Source organism: Platichthys flesus, chromosome 7 (assembly GCF_949316205.1).
Source record: "Platichthys flesus chromosome 7, fPlaFle2.1, whole genome shotgun sequence".
Lineage (NCBI taxonomy): Eukaryota > Metazoa > Chordata > Actinopteri > Pleuronectiformes > Pleuronectidae > Platichthys > Platichthys flesus.
Window position 1 is genome coordinate 16,628,886 of NC_084951.1, and position 17,117 is coordinate 16,646,002.

At 40.4% G+C, this 17,117-nt stretch overlaps 1 protein-coding gene across 1 annotated transcript in view; it reads right to left on the reverse strand.

Annotated features, from left to right (window-relative positions):
* LOC133956274 (chemokine-like protein TAFA-3) overlaps positions 1–17,117 on the reverse strand; it is a 73,542-nt gene that overhangs the window by 7,769 nt on the left and 48,656 nt on the right. Inside the window, exon 3 of the mRNA XM_062391188.1 lies at positions 2,796–2,945. Within this exon, the coding sequence (XP_062247172.1) occupies positions 2,796–2,945 (150 nt within the window). The remainder of the gene's footprint in view (positions 1–2,795; positions 2,946–17,117) is intronic.

Sequence of the window (17,117 nt, forward strand, 5' to 3'; positions counted from 1 at the left end):
GGCACATCTCTTTACTGTGTTTTCTGAGTTATATTTGTGTCAGTGTGTGCAAGTTAACTGTGATTTTTTAATATCTACTCAAAGTTGACTTTCTTATCTTTCCCCCGTCTCAAACCTAGAAGTCAGGGTTGTGTGGTGCGAGTATGTCGCATTCATTTCAAATGAAGACCAATTTGAACAGGATTCCACCCAAAAGCATGAAACAACAGGGCTGCAGAGACTGCAGTCTGTGATTTCATCAAGCACCACTCGTCATAGCTGCAGGGGCTGCACAATGCTGATTTTGTGTACACAGAAACAGTAGCCAGGGGGATTTTCCGGGTGGATGGGTAAATTCTGTAGCTTTGAATTGTCAGCACTGTTGAAAAACAAAGCCAAATAAACATGTGGGTATACAGAGTCAACCTTTCTTTCATTGTCAACAAAGCAGCTCCAGAAAGAGAACACTTTCTGTAGATTATGTTTGTTATCATGAATCAAGTTGGCAGAGTTTCATCCTATCATAACATTGACTGAAGTCTCAAATACACAGTTATTTGCTGAATGGTGAAGCAACTTTTCACTGCTTTGGATCTTTACAATTTATTTGGGTTACGGCCAGAGTAGGCATTTCATTACTTTAAAATTGCTTGTGGGTGCAATAAAACATTGTGCCATCCATCATCTTTGTAACTCATCGGAATTTGTCACAAAAGTATAATGGACTGCGGCTGCATTTATAATTAATCAAGCTCCTGAAGTTAGCAGCAGGAAACAGTGTTGGAGAGAAACACAGCGACAGACGGCGCACTGCTCCAGTATGTCTGTTTTTGTTTTATGAATAGTCAGTGTTGGTACAACGACACCCACTGTATGTTGGCCACCAACAGAGAAATATGTTCTGTCATCATGTCTTCGCTGTATTTTTCAAAGTTGACTTCAATCATCAATTTATATTTAACCCTTGTATTGTCATCCTGTCTGACACGGGCTGGTTTGCTTGTTGGAAAAACATAAATTAATTGTGACATAGTCTGTTTACATTTCAATTTGGAACGTATGGTCAATAGATATAGTTTAGATGAATATATACCTGATTTTTGAATAGATAAAGTTATAGATTATTTGACTATACTCATGATCAGAAGAACATACATTAATTGTTTATGTTTTAATGGTCGCACATGACACCCGTTGTCTTCCTGTCAAAATTCATCTGCTAGAAAGCACAATAGTGCGAATTGCAGCACCAGGTCAAATTTGACCCGAGAGTATGTGTATGTGAATATCGATTCTATAAGGAAAGAGCGTATGGATCCATCTGTTGTTTTCATTGGAATGAAAGAAACCTTAGTTAGAAATTAATAGATTTGGAAACAGGTGAAATTTGACCTGAGGAAAACCGTAAGGTTAAATCTTCAGTAAAGAGAAGCACACACTATTAACATGGATTAAATTGATTAACGTATGTTGTATAGTACAATAATATACAGTATTTCAATAAAGGAACTCCCATTTGTGAACATTACTGTATAAGGACAGGCCACTGAGAAACAATTATATTTCAGTAAGTGACACTTAAGTGAAGGAATTGGCCATTTGCAGCAAATGGCTTTGCTCTTCCAATGAACCCTCAAAGAATACAAACAGTAATGGGGTCTGTGCTGGGAGAACTTACCTCCCCAGCCCCTATAAAGAATTAGATATTACACCAGGACCAGCAGCAGTTATCGTAAACAGGAGGTTGGGGTGGTGGAAGGAGCGTATCAGCAGAATTAAGACTCATTTATGCTGCTTTTATGTAGGAACAGAGATAAGTCTTTTTCAAACGATGTATTCGCCACTGCACATACTATGCATACTTTACGTTTGTATAGTTTTTTGCCAATACCTGCACTAGAGGTTAGCGCAGAGTCGAGAAAACAAATATGGCAACTGTGTAGGAGGTTGTGATATTGTACCTCTCAAACGAAAGGAAACGCAGCTGTTTGTCACTTTGCTCAGGTGAAGTAACATCATATAGACGCCTGCAATTTCAATGAAAAAAAAAAGTTTCTCCTTGAATCACTGTCTACACTGCCCCCTAACGAGTTCCGCTGGTACTGCTCTGTTTCGTCTGTACCATTTGTATCTGATAGCTTTCAGAAGACATGCACAACTATGGAGGAAATGAACACAGAGAAGGCTCCGTCCATTTCTGTAAACGTGTCTAGCGTAAATAAGTCTCTTTTGACAGAGCAAAAAGTTGGAAGAATACAATACACTGCAATACTGTGTGAATCAAAGCCAATCCGAAACAATCGAATTCTGCCATGACCAAGTATTTTTACATTTTAACGATACAATTGTTGCTATTATACATAACTTCCTCTATTTCAATTTCAACCACCGATCAGACACCCCAGGTAATTTATAATAAATTGTAAACATAGGCAAATGTGTACTGGATACTGATTAGTCAGTGGAACCTCATGATTTGAGTATTTTCCTTAACACTGTGTAGAGCCACCTCCCTGTAAGTACAAATTAGGAGTTGGGGCAAAAGGTAGAAGCATTAAACGCTAACTCGATCTAACTCGATCCTTAATCATCTTGCCCGAGTGTCACCGGCTTGCCATGTGGGCTTTTTCAGCACACATGGCCTACTTACACCAGCACTGAGGTGTGTGGTACCATCACATCTGATGATTTATGTTGCAGCTTCACATTCTGCCTTAATTAACAGTGCACTCTTTTAAGTCAGGGAAAATAACTGATCATTGTAAGCACATTAATAACACCACACACTGTGGGACTGTGCAGCCAGTGATACATACCATCAACACAGGAGGGCATGGCCCGAGTCGTGCCGGCGACCTGTCCAGGGAAACAGGAACATTTGACAGTCTGAGATCTCTCCTCAATCTTGTTTTTGTTGCAGCAGCGGTGGGCAGCGATCACCTCACACGTCCCTGCCTTCACATGCACTGTGAAAGAGAGAGACACACAGACAGTTTAATACACCGGCACTCTTTGTACACTCTGCTTTAGTTTTCAATCAAACATGTATAATTGGTTTCAAGCATCGGTAAGAGATACAGACAGACCTGTTGTTATTAGATAAGCTCTCTCCCTAAACTTCTTAATCACTCATTATTTTGTCGTGATTCAGAAAGCTGTGTTGTGCTAATTGACAGATGTTTACACAGTTGAGAAAATAATCAGACATTTGCAAATGGGATTGAGAGTGAGGATGTGCTCTACCTGTGCCAGAGCCAGAAAAACACACACAAATACACAATCGTAGATCAGATTGATGCATCGATACACGTTGTTGGAAGAGGACTGCCACTGTTAAAAGGCTGGGGCAAAAATACCACCCCTTAAATGTCAGTATGAGCATGATGTCTCACTAAACAATGAAGCCCAATCAGATTTTAGCAGGTTGCTGCAATTTTGTAAGACTAGAGATTTTAAGATGCCGATACCAGAATTGGGCGTCAGTGAGTATGCAAATCTATGTACAGATCCGATACCCTGTCCTTCAAGTATTTCCACCAAGATGAAACCAAAATGTTTCTTTTGCCGGAAATCCCTTGATTTTTGCCGCTCCAAAACAGCACAATAGCTTCTTGCTTATATTTTCAAAGTGGTTAAGTGGATGTAGAAGTAATATCCGTTTAGTTTCTAACTATTTAAATGTAGTAAATGCTGATTGTTGCTAGATTTCCTTTTTTCTGTTATTTTCAGTTACCACTGTGAAACTAGGTAGGTCATTCTATGACGTTCACTCTCTGTAGGTATTTGTTTTTCTTTCGGTTTAACCTGAGCCAGGCCATACAACGACCAAGTACTTATAAAACCAGAACTGGCAAATGAATCATTTATGCATTGTAATGCTTTACTCATATTTTGATATATTCAAAGATAATTATGTACATATATGTATATGTAAAATTACATATTTGGGTTAACAGACACAGATATTGAGAATTTAGAAGTCTCTTTTTACTGGACAGCTGAACCACAGCTACTCAAGGTTACAAGTCTCTTGGCTTTGCTGCTCGACACAAATTTGTAATTGAAAGAGAGAATGTGAGAATGTTTGTATTAAAACTGACCTGATTCTACATATACAATAACAAGTGAGTATTGGCTGCAGCGCTAATGAAGGATAGATGTGGGAGGCTACTTCACTTCTTCTTTGGCTACCACTTTGTGTGTGCCTCTTTACACACAGACTTCAAGCAAACAGCCTTGTGGTTAATTAACAAGTCCACCCTAGGCACAGAAGTCCCCTGAGTCAGCCGAGAGGGAACAAAGAAATCACTCTACTTTTGAAGACTTGTGATGTCAACACATGGCCCTTTCATACCAGCCTTTTATCAAATACATGAAAATGTCAAGGACAAACAATAAGCCCGTCAGGATCATAGTCTGCAAGGATACAGTGTGTGTGAACGTGTGTAAGCCTATGTTTGACAATCTTCATGTATTTCATCAAATGTGTATTTGTCCATGTAAGCTTGTTCAGATATGCTTGAATCTGTGCGTTGTGTATGTTTTTGAAGGCTTCATGTATGTTTAGGTTTGTCAAAGCCAAAGTCTAATCTGTGTGTTTTGGCTTTTCACGCAGTTGTTGGAAGTTACTGTCATTTCCATTACAAAAGAATCCACCCACAATACAACAAAGGGTGCACACTGCATGGCAATGACAACTAAAGCGCCAAACAATGAATTGGCTCTGCGTGAAGAGTATTTAAAAGTGAGACAAGCTGGCTTGAAAGCCCGGTATGAATATGCTAAGGAGGCAAAACAGAGATTTGAAAAGATCTTGAGTTGCTCCATTAATGAGGAAAAGACAAAGCAGCAATCCAGCAGAACCCAGTCCAATTAATATCTCAATGAAAAGCCCATTGTAGTTTCTGATCCACTGTGTATCTGTCCCTCATCGTACTTTTATATCTTCTGATTTATGTTTTTTTTCTCTGTTAGCAGTGGGGCCAAATAATGTTGACTGACTGATCTGATCACATGTTCATCCATCAGTCCAACGCAAGAAAACTCTGGACAGATTGACAACATTTGTGGGAAAAGATTCAGTGTCACAATCAGGCCCAAAATTAAAAAAAATCTTGTTATTGTGTAATTTTATTGTTACAAGCGAATGAAATCAAAAGAACACACTTCACAGTTTGGCAACACCAGAGGTTTTCCTTTGGGACCAGCCTCCGGTCCAAAGGTGACCCATTACAGTTCTGTATTTACTGGATGCTATGCTGTGAAATTAGTTGTGGACATTAATAGTCTCCAGAGGAGAAAACGTAAGGCTTGCAAGGACTCCCTCGATCTTTTCTGGGATTTGACACACTCAAGACACATTGATATTATTTCCCAAAGGATCTGAGTCCATTTTGGTTGCTGCATGATCTTTACCCAAGCACCAACTGTGGGATTAATGATCATGGTGGTACGCAAAACAAATTAGTTTAGTAGTTAGTTTGCCTAATTTTTAAAATTTGTTTTTAAATAAGGGTTGGTTTTCCATGAAGTTTTCTCTGTTTTTTCATCCTCCCCAGAGGATAAACAAATTTATTTTGCTGATGCTGTTGCAAAAGTTGAGTTGTAAATCGGGCAAAGCGAGCAACTGCTTCTGGGTCTGAGACCCCTAATGGCCCCAAAAACCCCACATTTCTTCCATATCATTTAGAGTTATGTAATTTAATAAATTTTTTAAACTAACAAAGGAGAATATTAACTATTACAGGTCTATATCCTCCATACTATGTCCTTTTGGTGATGAAGGACCTTCTGAGGGATTTACTTTTAGGGTCCGATGTTATGTGATTATTGTGCACATTTGTTGGTGTTTTAAGTAAAACTCTGAAAACTTCAGGCACGCAAGTATCTATAATACTCTAGATGTATAGAAAGGAGTTTTGTTCATTAATGCTTATTCTGCCAGTTATTGTATTTCAAAATCTATTGTATTACTACAGTGGACTTGGTCATGTCTGTGGTTTCTTTCACTCCAAAAATTGTTATAGTCTCGGACCACCTAATGTGCTCCTTTACACAAAAATGTAATTTAACTTTATATAGGACACTTGCTGTGTACGTCTATTTTCCCCAAGGAAAAAATTTAATTTGCTTAGAGTAGAGCCTGAAGTCAGCAGTTCCATTCTCGTGAATCGTGAACCAAAACCGAAGACGTTTGGACCGGGATTTCGGTTTGGGAATCGCTAAAGCTCTACATGGAAGCATAGAAGTATGTGGAAAGTGCATTTCTTTTTTCATGGGTAATGGTAGCAAAAATAAGCCTTTAGAGGGTTTGTGTTTTTGAAACCAAGCTATTTAAAGAATGGTGTCAGGTGTGAGTGGTCAGATAAAGCCGCACACCGACAAAATAGTAAAAGAGCCAATTCATTTAATGTGACAGTGAAAAAGTGTAAATAAAGGTGAACATTTGACATTTACCTTCATTAGCAGAACTCGTGTCATGGGTCAAAATGCAAATCGTAGAATTAAGCGCTTTACTTTTGTTTAATGATAAAAGGTTATCTCCTGTTTGCCCTCTCTGCCTCTTTGCACCAACCTAATTGACTTGCTTTCTTTTAAAATTAGCCTGACAACCCTGTTGGCAGATCCACAGCTCAGGAAAATCAACAAACACAGCACCTAATCCCAACCCCCACTGACATACACACACCCCCTAGCCCATTTTTAGGCTCAGCACCTGCAGTAGTAATTGACTCAGCATTACTAACAGCGGCAGTGCACTGAGCTGAGCGGGAGCAGAAGAGTAATGAGGAGGCAGGGGTGAGATTTTTACTGGGGGAATGTAAAACTTCATTAAGGCTTGATTGCACATATTAATGTTAATAGGGGGCTGTAAATACCCTCAGTCTGCGCCACATGGTGAGATAAATATGAGCTGGAGCCATATGACAGGATGGTTGAGTGATTATTTTTGATATGTAGATATCTGCAGCAGACTGTCTTGCTCTGTTTTACGCAGGACTCTAATTTGCAGCTGAACTGTTGCCTGTTGGAGCTTGTGCGCTGACAAGTTAATTTGACAACTTTTAAACCACTGCTGCTGTCAGCTTGCGTTTATGATTTTAGTATCACTGACTCTGTACCGTAGCTCCTCAGACAGCAAAAAATTAAGAAATGGAAAACTGTGCGCAGAGGCACCACTGACCAAATTTGTCTTATTACCATAATTCTTTGATTGCTGCTATTCATGGTTTTTCACAAAATGTGGTAGTCATTACTGCCTGGGGTTTGGATGTGGTAATAACTGACTGACTGATCAAATGACGGTTTCCACCTTTAATTATCTTTAATAAGAGGGAAACTAGGGTGGTGATCACTGTCACCTCTCAAAATTATTTTATACAGTATATACCGTATTTATTTGTATCTCGTTCAACTCGTTGCTCTTTTTCAACACTCAAAACAAGTGTGTTTGTTTTAAATGTGTTGAACATTTTCTGAATTTACCTTTGGGATATTTATGTCTGCAAATCTTTCAATGGCAAAGTGGAGGGTATAATGAAAAGCTCCTGGGGATAGCTCATCATTTCAAACTGTTATTTTCTGACATGGTTTAAAATCACCACTGCAGGATGGTGGAGGGGCACTTCACATTGGGAGTGATTGATGTCAAAACACGAGCAAAGATAGAAAACATGGACCCTGAAGAGGATGTGGAAAAAGTTGATTTGTTCCTGGCATCATTCGCTAGTCAGGATGTGCTGTCCTTTATGTCTGAGCTTCATGCGGAGCAGATAGTTGCTGTTAACTGATCCCAAATACCCACCAGGGGCCTTTAACACAAACAGATTAGTGAGTTGTCCAGCTGCTTGTAGGGGCTTAACTCTGTTTTTTTTTGGTATCACGAAGCATGGCTCACTGTAAACAGGGGTGGATCACTGTGGTTACCAAAGTAAATCACCATATGCTGCTCCAGTGAAGGTGACTTGAACATCACATCGATAAATCAGTCCACAATAAAAGGACATAATAAATATCTAGCAATATCTAATTTTATAAATCAGTTGAGTTGTTTTGCTGTTCAGGGCTTTCCACCCGGGCGGCGGGGGGGAGCTTGTGACTTCTATAAACTCTAATAAATATGCCTCCAAATCAAGCATTATTCTCGACACACAATATAAACAGGAGGACACTCACAAATGTACACTAATTCAATTTTAAACTATCTGGGCATTTGTATATGCTCTGCTACGATAAAAAGTGACCGTGAATACAGCAATGTTTCAACCTTTACAGCTATCAAATCTTTGCCTCATAGTGTGTGTTTAGTGTGCGTGAAGGATAAAAAACAAAGCCTTATTTTAAAAAAGGACCACTTTTTACATTTCATCTCTAGCGTTTCCTTCCTTCCTTGCAATCTCTTTTCTACACTTTATCCATCCATCCATTTCTACTCCTCCCTTCTCCTTCGTGTTTCTCCTCCTCTCCGATCTTCTTCATCTATCTCACGTCGTCCTACCACTATTTCATAAATGAGCCCTCCTTTCTCAATCTCTCTCAGCTTCTCCAGCGCATCATTTCTCTTCTGCTCGCTCTTGCTCTTAGCTCTGCACAGCAAACTCAGCAGGGTAGCAGACCATTATCCTCAATCACAGGCTCTAAATCAGACAGTTTTAACACTATCTATTATGTGTTCTTCTTCTCTCACCTTGTCGATGTGTCTCTACCCCCTCTCATCTCTCTCCATAGCATGAGTACTTGTTACGCTTGCCTCTCTTAACACAGCAGTGGCTGTTAACCCCATTTACTAAGGATGATGTACTTAGTGACAGACTAGCAGAGGGACAGATTGCCCCAAATCAGAACAACCACGAGCCGCCCTGTGTGTTTGTGTGTGTGTGTGTGTATTTGTGAGTGTGCGTGTGTGTTTTTTTTCCGATGCACATGAAATGCTGAGATAGCTTTCTTGGTCCCAGCGGGGTACTTCTTTTAAATGTCATTCCGACCACAGGGGATCTGTCTCTCTCTCTGTCGCTCTCAAACATACACACACGCATCACACACACACACAACAGTTTCTATATGGAACTCGGCTCTGTAAGTCTTTATATAATCGGTATTTCTTTTATTTAACATTATTATATTATTATATTGTACCATACATCCATCGGCCCCTTCACTTGTCCATTTCTTTGTCTGTTTGTATGTTTCTGCATGGATTTTCATGAAAGGATGGAAGGATGGACACTGGCCATGAAGATTCTAGGTCCTCATTGTCACCATTATCAGGTACACTGAAATTGTAAGAGGCTTCTCTCTCCAAGATATTACCACATAGAAGTGTAGAAATAAATATAGAAATAGAGTGAAAACAACAATAATGTTTCTTCTTCTTCCCTGAGGGTGGGGCGTGTGTGGGATGTGCGTGTGTGTTGATCACAGTACGTGATGCGTGTGAACGTTGGTCAAAGTCCTTGGTGTGTGTAGTATGGGCACTCGGCATTCACTGAGAGTGTGTGAGTCTTTGGTGTGTTTGGGCGGGGGGTGCGATGGAGGTCGCAGCTCTGGGATAAAAATTATTCCTCAGTCTGTTTGTGGAGGATCTTAAAAAAAGCAGGTATTGTCCGTAGAAGTTGGCCATTAGTTTCTATTTTGTACTTCTGTTGTTATACTACAAAAACCACAACCAATGGCAGCCCCTGGACACACTCTGGTCGACATTTTGTCACGAAGCATCATGCTTCTATCCTACCAGCTGGATGATTTACTCAAAGATGTTAAAATGTTAAAAAAACACCACGTTTCATTCTGAATTATTGGACGAAGCACTGAAGTTTACATGGTCGAAATTCCTGTGTTCTCATGAGACATCGTCACATATGAAACAGCTATAAAACTAAGGACTCACACATTTACACACAATATACTCTTTGATTGATCTCAACCTATAGAGCTACAACCTTATAATCAAAATATACCTAAAGGTAAACAAAAAGACGCACACCAGGATATTGCTTTTGTATTCGGGCAGTTAGCCACATGGAGATCCTATTGTGAACGTGTGTGTGTGTGTGTGTGTGTGTGTGTGTATGTATATGTGTGTGTGTGTGTGTGTCAACACTTAAGAAAGTTAGATAATTGTTTTAGTCATATGTCTTGTGTTAGCTGCTTTTATCAGAATGAATGAGTCGGCATGTTTGGAGTCGTCATCATTCGATATTGTCCCTGAGTAATGCTGAGCCAATAATGCAGCCAGCACCTAAAATAACTGCTATGGAAGCAAAGGCAGCTGCTGTGGCAGTGACAGCGTAGACGATGAATGGATTCTGTACTCGTTGTACAGTCTGTTGACAGTTTGCAAACAGTGAAGTTCAAGTCTCCTCTTTTTTCTTTACATAAAAAAATACAAAACGCTCACTGTCGCTGCACTTTCAATGCCAAGAGACTGTGTTGGCAGCGCAGCATCAGGAGCTGACAAGCCCTCGTCAGGTCTGACTATTGTACTGCCATGGTATATGAATGGAGATAAACACAACCTGTAGTTTTGGTTGTTTTTTGTAGTTGCTGGTTACACACAACGCTCTGATTGAAAGAAACGCTCAGTCATGCTCGATAATACACAAGTTATATTGAGCAATTCCTCAAAAGACATAAGTTGATGGACATGTACAATGTTAATAAATGCTTTTTAAATCAATGCAACGTACTTGCCTGGCATTTTTAGATTGTGTATTAAAAAAGGTTTTAACCGTTGCTCAATTAAAAAGACACAATATATATTATGTAATTGAGATAATTTCAGAATACCGAGTCAATTCATGACACATATAGAGGCACTATTTAATTATATATTTACAATGTACACATTTCTTCCCCCAAGGCCCATAGGGTTCTTTAAGAAAGAGCATATACTGAAATGGAAAATGAGTTCAGTTCGCTTACCAAGTTAATTAGATTACGACGTGTGTTTCTCTGTGCAAATGTGTGCACATCAGTGCATTCACGTTCATGCATTTTTGTTAATAATTAGATTACATTGGCCTCTGAGATGGCGCCATTCGTTACGATTCGTAAACACAGGGCAAATTAAAATTCTGCTTAAGCGTATGCCAAGAAAATTAGCATGGAGAGAAAGGGTAGGCACGAAGACGCGTCTTTTTTGTTTTCTCAGCCCAGTTTTGCTCTTCTCCAACATGTCTGAAATCTTTCTGCAGGCTGACAACTTCTTCTCATCGACTCTTCATAACGGTCATCATCACCGGAAGGTGCATGACAACTGCAGGAGGCGACTATTTATTAGCTTTTAATTGATACATTTTAGTGTTGCACTTGTCCTGCGTTTCCATGCTCATGTATGTTGATGAGAAGCATTTCCCCTCTCACACATGAAAGGGAAAGACGATGAAACTGCTCAGCTTGTGTGGATCAGTTCTGAGCAATAATCTCAAGTTTTGGGAGATATACATCACATTATGCTTTTCGTCTGATCTACTAATTGAAACAATATTTTCTGCAAACTACACTTTAGTAAATGTTTTACGCAAATGCAAAACCTCTGAGGCTATAATGGGGAAAGCATTGTTGACATCACATAAATAAAATTAACAACTGGAGTAACTAGATACTGTGGAATCAAAAATTAAAAAACATCAGCCACAAAAGTGCAGACTGCAGCCTCTCTACACAGCGTCCACGCACAGACTTGCCCTATCACGCAGCCTCCATCAGCTCAGTGTCCCTGAGTGACTGAAAGAGTGAGTGACCACAATTGGAAAGTGTCTCCTCGCAGCGGCAGTTCCTGTTCCCGATGTGACATAAATAAAGATTGGAAAAGAGAGGAGGAAACATTGGGAACTGGCTCATCAGAATTTTGATTTGAAAGGGAAAAACAAAATACCGTGGGTGTCCACACAGAGGGGATCATCCCTGTCAGATGCGCCTTGCCAAAAAACGAAACAAAAAAAATGAAATCGCCCGACCCATTTAGATACACTTAGTCAGGCTGCAGCAGACACAAAAAGCAGCCTCCACCTCATCGAATACTCAAAACACTTCTATTGGATTGCGTCGCCCCCCCCCCCCCCCCCCCTCCAGTTCTGTTGTGCAACTGGCTTCCTTCCAACTTAACAAAGTGACACTTAATCAATAGTCAATAAGGATGTGACGAGACGCCTGATGAACCACTCCATGTGTAACAGCCTCCCGCCACCACCACTAACTAACCAGCAACCACCCATCAACCCAGCTCTGCACTAATCATCCTCACTGTTAAGACACCAGCTCCCCCCCCCCACCACCACCACCACCACCCGCCCCAGCTCCACCGCCCCCGTCCTGCTACATCATATGAGATATTAGCTCATGCGACAGAGCGGGCCTGCTGACACATGGTGTGTCCTGACACATTACTAACCCGACCACCGCGGCCGCTACCACCCCACTGCAGACGGTTTGTACTAATTTGTGCTGCAGGCGTGATATTAGTGCGGTGAATTGGGTATAAATTGTTAATATGCTCAGACGTATTAACAAAGCATTACCAGTCAACCATTAACCCGTGGCAGCGCGTGCATGAGGCCCTCGTGTTTTAAACCCATGTTAAGCGCTGAGTGGAGGTGACTTTCTGCAAGCCCTTTGGGTGGGGGGGTCCACGTCTCCTATCTCATCTGCATTGCTGTCTCCCTCGTTCGCTCCCGCCTTCCCCTCCCTCTCCCTCTCTTTCTGTCCAGTACAGGGGAGTGTTTGCATCTTCTTTCCCAATCTGAAGCGGTTTCTGATGTGCATTGTTCCGCTCAGAGCCGTGCCAGCCTGTTTCCATATGTGGTGTCTGTCTCTTTCTCCCTCGGTCTCTCTTTCTCCTCTTCCCCCGTCACTCTGGCAAACCGGTATCGAGACAGAAACACAATCATTGCGCTTAGTCCAAACACCTCCACCCCTCCCCACCCCCAGTTCTGGCTGTGTCAGTCAGCAAACTGAGAGGAGAGATCTATTGCACAGCGGCCATGTTGATGAGGATTTCATTCTGTCTGAATTCTCTCCCTGTCAGAGGAATAAGGACGGACTCTCGTAAACGTCGAGCTCTGCGTATTTCACTTGAACAGGTTGCCGTGTGTTTGTGCGTGCCCGTGTGTGAGTTATGGTTGCTGTGTATGTCACGGCGTTGTTGAGGTGTCGTTTCGCAGATCTAGATAAATGGTGTGCTATCAACCTGTTTACTCTCTGTGAAAGACTGGACGGTCCCATATGTTACACCACACAAGACCAGTTAGCGCACAGCTCACAACTCAGTGCTGCTGTCATCTGCAGACCATGTATGTCTGATGCTCAAAGCTCTTCTGGAGCTTGTTTATCAAATTTTTGAGTCAATATCAATGGGTCCTCTGCTGAACCAATAGATAATTTTCTTGTTGATAAGCATTGGCATAAAGGATGAAGATACACTAGAGAGGATTTTAAACCGTCACAGGGAAAAATATCATTGAAAATGCACCTTTCATTGTAACCCACAAGTATACAGACACAATGCACTGGTGGACACATGCTTGTCGGTCCTACAGATGAACATGATAAATGATGAATGAAGAAATGAGCTGCCTCAGTTTCCTGACGTCAGATTCTAATCTTACCGAACACAGCGTGTGTGTCTGATCTCTTAAAGGGCTCCATGTCATAACTGTGACATTTCAAACCGAAATAAACTCACTCCCCCAGTATCATTGTGATCAATGGATTCACTGGCTCAGCTGAAATACATTTGCATGCAGCAGGAACACACAATCAGTTCAGAATTGTCTAACTTGTTTGACAGTGATGCATGAATGGTTTCTGCAGTGACCCTTCCCTGGTGGGATTGGACACTTTCTAAGCAGACAAGTTCTTCAGGTGATCATTTAGAAAAAGGGGGAACAGGGCAAGAATCTGAAGCTGCGATAAAGAGGTGAGATAAAGATCTGCAAAACCTTGGGAACTGTGTCTGATGCGATTCCTGAAAAAAAGGGCCCAGCAGCATTTGCACTGCACTGTATGTGAAATACAGTTTTCTAGAACCGAACAATGGTTGGTTTCTCTTTGACTGGAGGTAACATTTCCAGTTAATTGGTGGTTTTCTTTTGTTTGTTAAAAGGACAAGAAGGTGGTTGCAAATTCATCTCTCGAGTCAAAGGCAAAACACAAAATCCCTTCAGCCTAATACTCAACAATTCCTTAAAAAGACAGAAACAATAATGACCCCACAGATGTCCTGTATGAATACTTAAAGTTTATGTCATCAGGAATCAATTGTACAAGCATGCAAAAAAATACAAGCTAATCTGCTTTTACTCTTCTAGCCATTAGACTTGTGAACAACCACAGCACTAGAACCAGTGTGTTTGTCTTGTGTATAAACCAATTAATGCTCTATTTGAACACAATATGTGCCTTTGTGGTGTTGCCACTGTTATAAATGTTTGTGTACTTCATCTATTTCTCATTTTAGATTGTTTTTATGTGTTAACATAATTGTCACGGTGCACTTTGTTTGCAAACTCACTTTCCCCTCAAATTGCTCCTTGAGGGACAAATCAAGTATTTTAAATGGAACTGAACTGAAGAGGTGCAGACTTTATCAGACCCTCTGGTGGAAAAACCCACAGCCCACTACTCTTAAACCAACTTCCTCTATTGTACCAATGTGCTTTGTTTGTCATTAAGACTGACAAATTCATCGTGGATTACTCATTAAAAAACCCAGAGACCATATTGTATTATGTTGTCCTTTCCTGGTGTTTTGGAGTTGTCTACTACTTTTTCTCTCACACATTTGCTTCTCTGAAACTGCAGAACCACAATAACTAATGTATTGAACCAGCACCTTAACAACCATTAAACCCTGGTATTGAGTAAGCAGGTCCCTGCCAATTTATACCTTCAGTTTTTACATAGTCTTGTAAAGATTGGACATTTGATGACACTGGCATTAATTAATGAAACTTAGTAAGCCCCTTTTTACAAATAAACAGGAATCAAAGTTAATCTTTTATCTAAGGGTGTGATCACAACTGAAAGACTGAACCAAGGCTCATGTCTTTGTTATTTTGTTTACATGTGATTCGTTTTGTTTTTTTGATTCACTGATTTTTAAAGTAGGTGTGTCCGATGTCGGTGTGTTGACACTTCGGTATCGACTAATTTGTTCGAAAAAGGGGCATAAAAAACGAATGTGCTTGCTCATTTCATTAATTTCTTTGTGAATATAATATAATCATTATCTGTTTGTATTATTATTATTATTATTAATACCAGCAAAATGAACATCGTCTTGTCCATACATTATGTCACCGGAGCTTAAGTCTGCAAGCAATCCGCAAGCCCCTTCTTTTTCTTTTTCTATTGTTGAGGCTGTGTCAACTCCCTACAAGTGGTCGAAAGTGCAAACAATCAAGAAAAGTGTGATCTGATTTGAGACTACTTCAGTCAAATAAAATGTTGTTCTGTTGGTCCCGAGTGTTATGTTAGTTTGTACCATTATTTTATTCCGGGGTGAAGACCAAAATGGAAGATGTGAACCTTCCAAGTTTTAATTATTTTTCTTCAGACTGTAGAAACAAAAACTATTTACCCTAAAAGACGTTGGAACATAATTACACAAGGTATTTATCAGGTAAATATGATGTTGATGTTTTATACATATCGTTTAAACACCTTCAATGGCCACTGAACATTGACAGTTGATCTGATTAGCTCTGTGATTGGTACACTAAGCTCATCTGTCCTTTAAGCCTCTCCTCCATTGTGTCAGCAGTTTCTCTCTAACTGCATTCATCAGGACAGAGCATTACATCTTTCCACTCCTCTCCTCTCTTGCCGCTCTCGGTCTCTCATCCCATCCTTCACTACCGAATGAAAGGGAAACCCTGGTGCGTCTGAAACTGGCTGGTAGCAGAGCCAGAGGTGAAAAGATGAGAAGAGAGAGGGAGGGTAGATGAAGGCTGTAAAGAGGAGAGAGAAAGAGGGGAGGAGGGGGAGGAGGAGGAGAAAAGGCGCAGCCCGTTCTGACTGTAAATGGAGTGAAGAAGTGGAGAGTTGTTTTGGAGGGATGATTAATCTCTGTTAGGACTCTGTGGGAAGGAAACTGAAGAACCACCATAGTTGAGCTATTAGTACACAGCAGGATAAACCTAAGCTCTGAGTCTTTCTGCTGCGACTTTTAAAATCCCACTGAAAACAATGTGTCTGAAGAGCCACTTGCTCAGTGCCATTACTCTTGCTACTTCAGTTCAGCTTTTGATTAAAATATATCTTTGCTACTTTTAAACCCGTTGACAGTTCACACTTGTTACATTGACTTTTTAGCGTTCATAGTAAATAAAGCAAAATTGTGTCCCTTTTCACTAATATATTTGTTTTTGTTTTGTCTATCAGTGTTGGACCTCTTTATTATGTATCTACCATTATAGCCACACAGATGTTTCCTTTTAAATTGCTTCATTGAGACTTCCCTCTGGTTAAGAAAATAAAACAGAGGTCATCTGTGCTGCAGCTCATTACCGTCCATATTTTTAGCTCAACTTTTTGTTTCAGATAGATGATGAATCTCTGTTAGGACTCTGTGGGAAGGAAATTGAACAACCACAATAGTTGATCTATTAGAACACAGCAGGATAAACCCAGGCTCCGAGTCTCTCTGCTTTGACTTTTAAAATCACACTGTCTGTAGAGCCATTTGCTCAGTGCCATGTCTCTTGTCAGTTTACTTCATCTTTTGGATTAAAACAAATCCAACTCACGTTTCACTGTTAGCCTGGTTACATTAACCTATGATTTTTATTTAGGTGTCAATCCCCCAAAAAAAGAACATTCACAGTTTTTGTCCTTCAGTGTTTATGATGTAATCGATGTCCAGAAGCATTTAACTTTCATCATGATAGCTCCTCTAAATTTGAGTGTCCTCTTGTAAAAGAAAAACATCATTGCAGCTCATTATCATCCACATTTTTATAGAAGCCGTAGTGGCCGTAGTCAATATCATAGCCGCTAAGATGTTAGTCCGGTGACGTACTAGTGACAAAGTCCTTGTTAGGTGGAGGTCGGAATGGACTGACCAACAAAACACAAGAAATTTCAGACAGGAGATATTTGCTCGTATCGCGTGTCCATGTTGTTTCTTTTACCTGTGAACA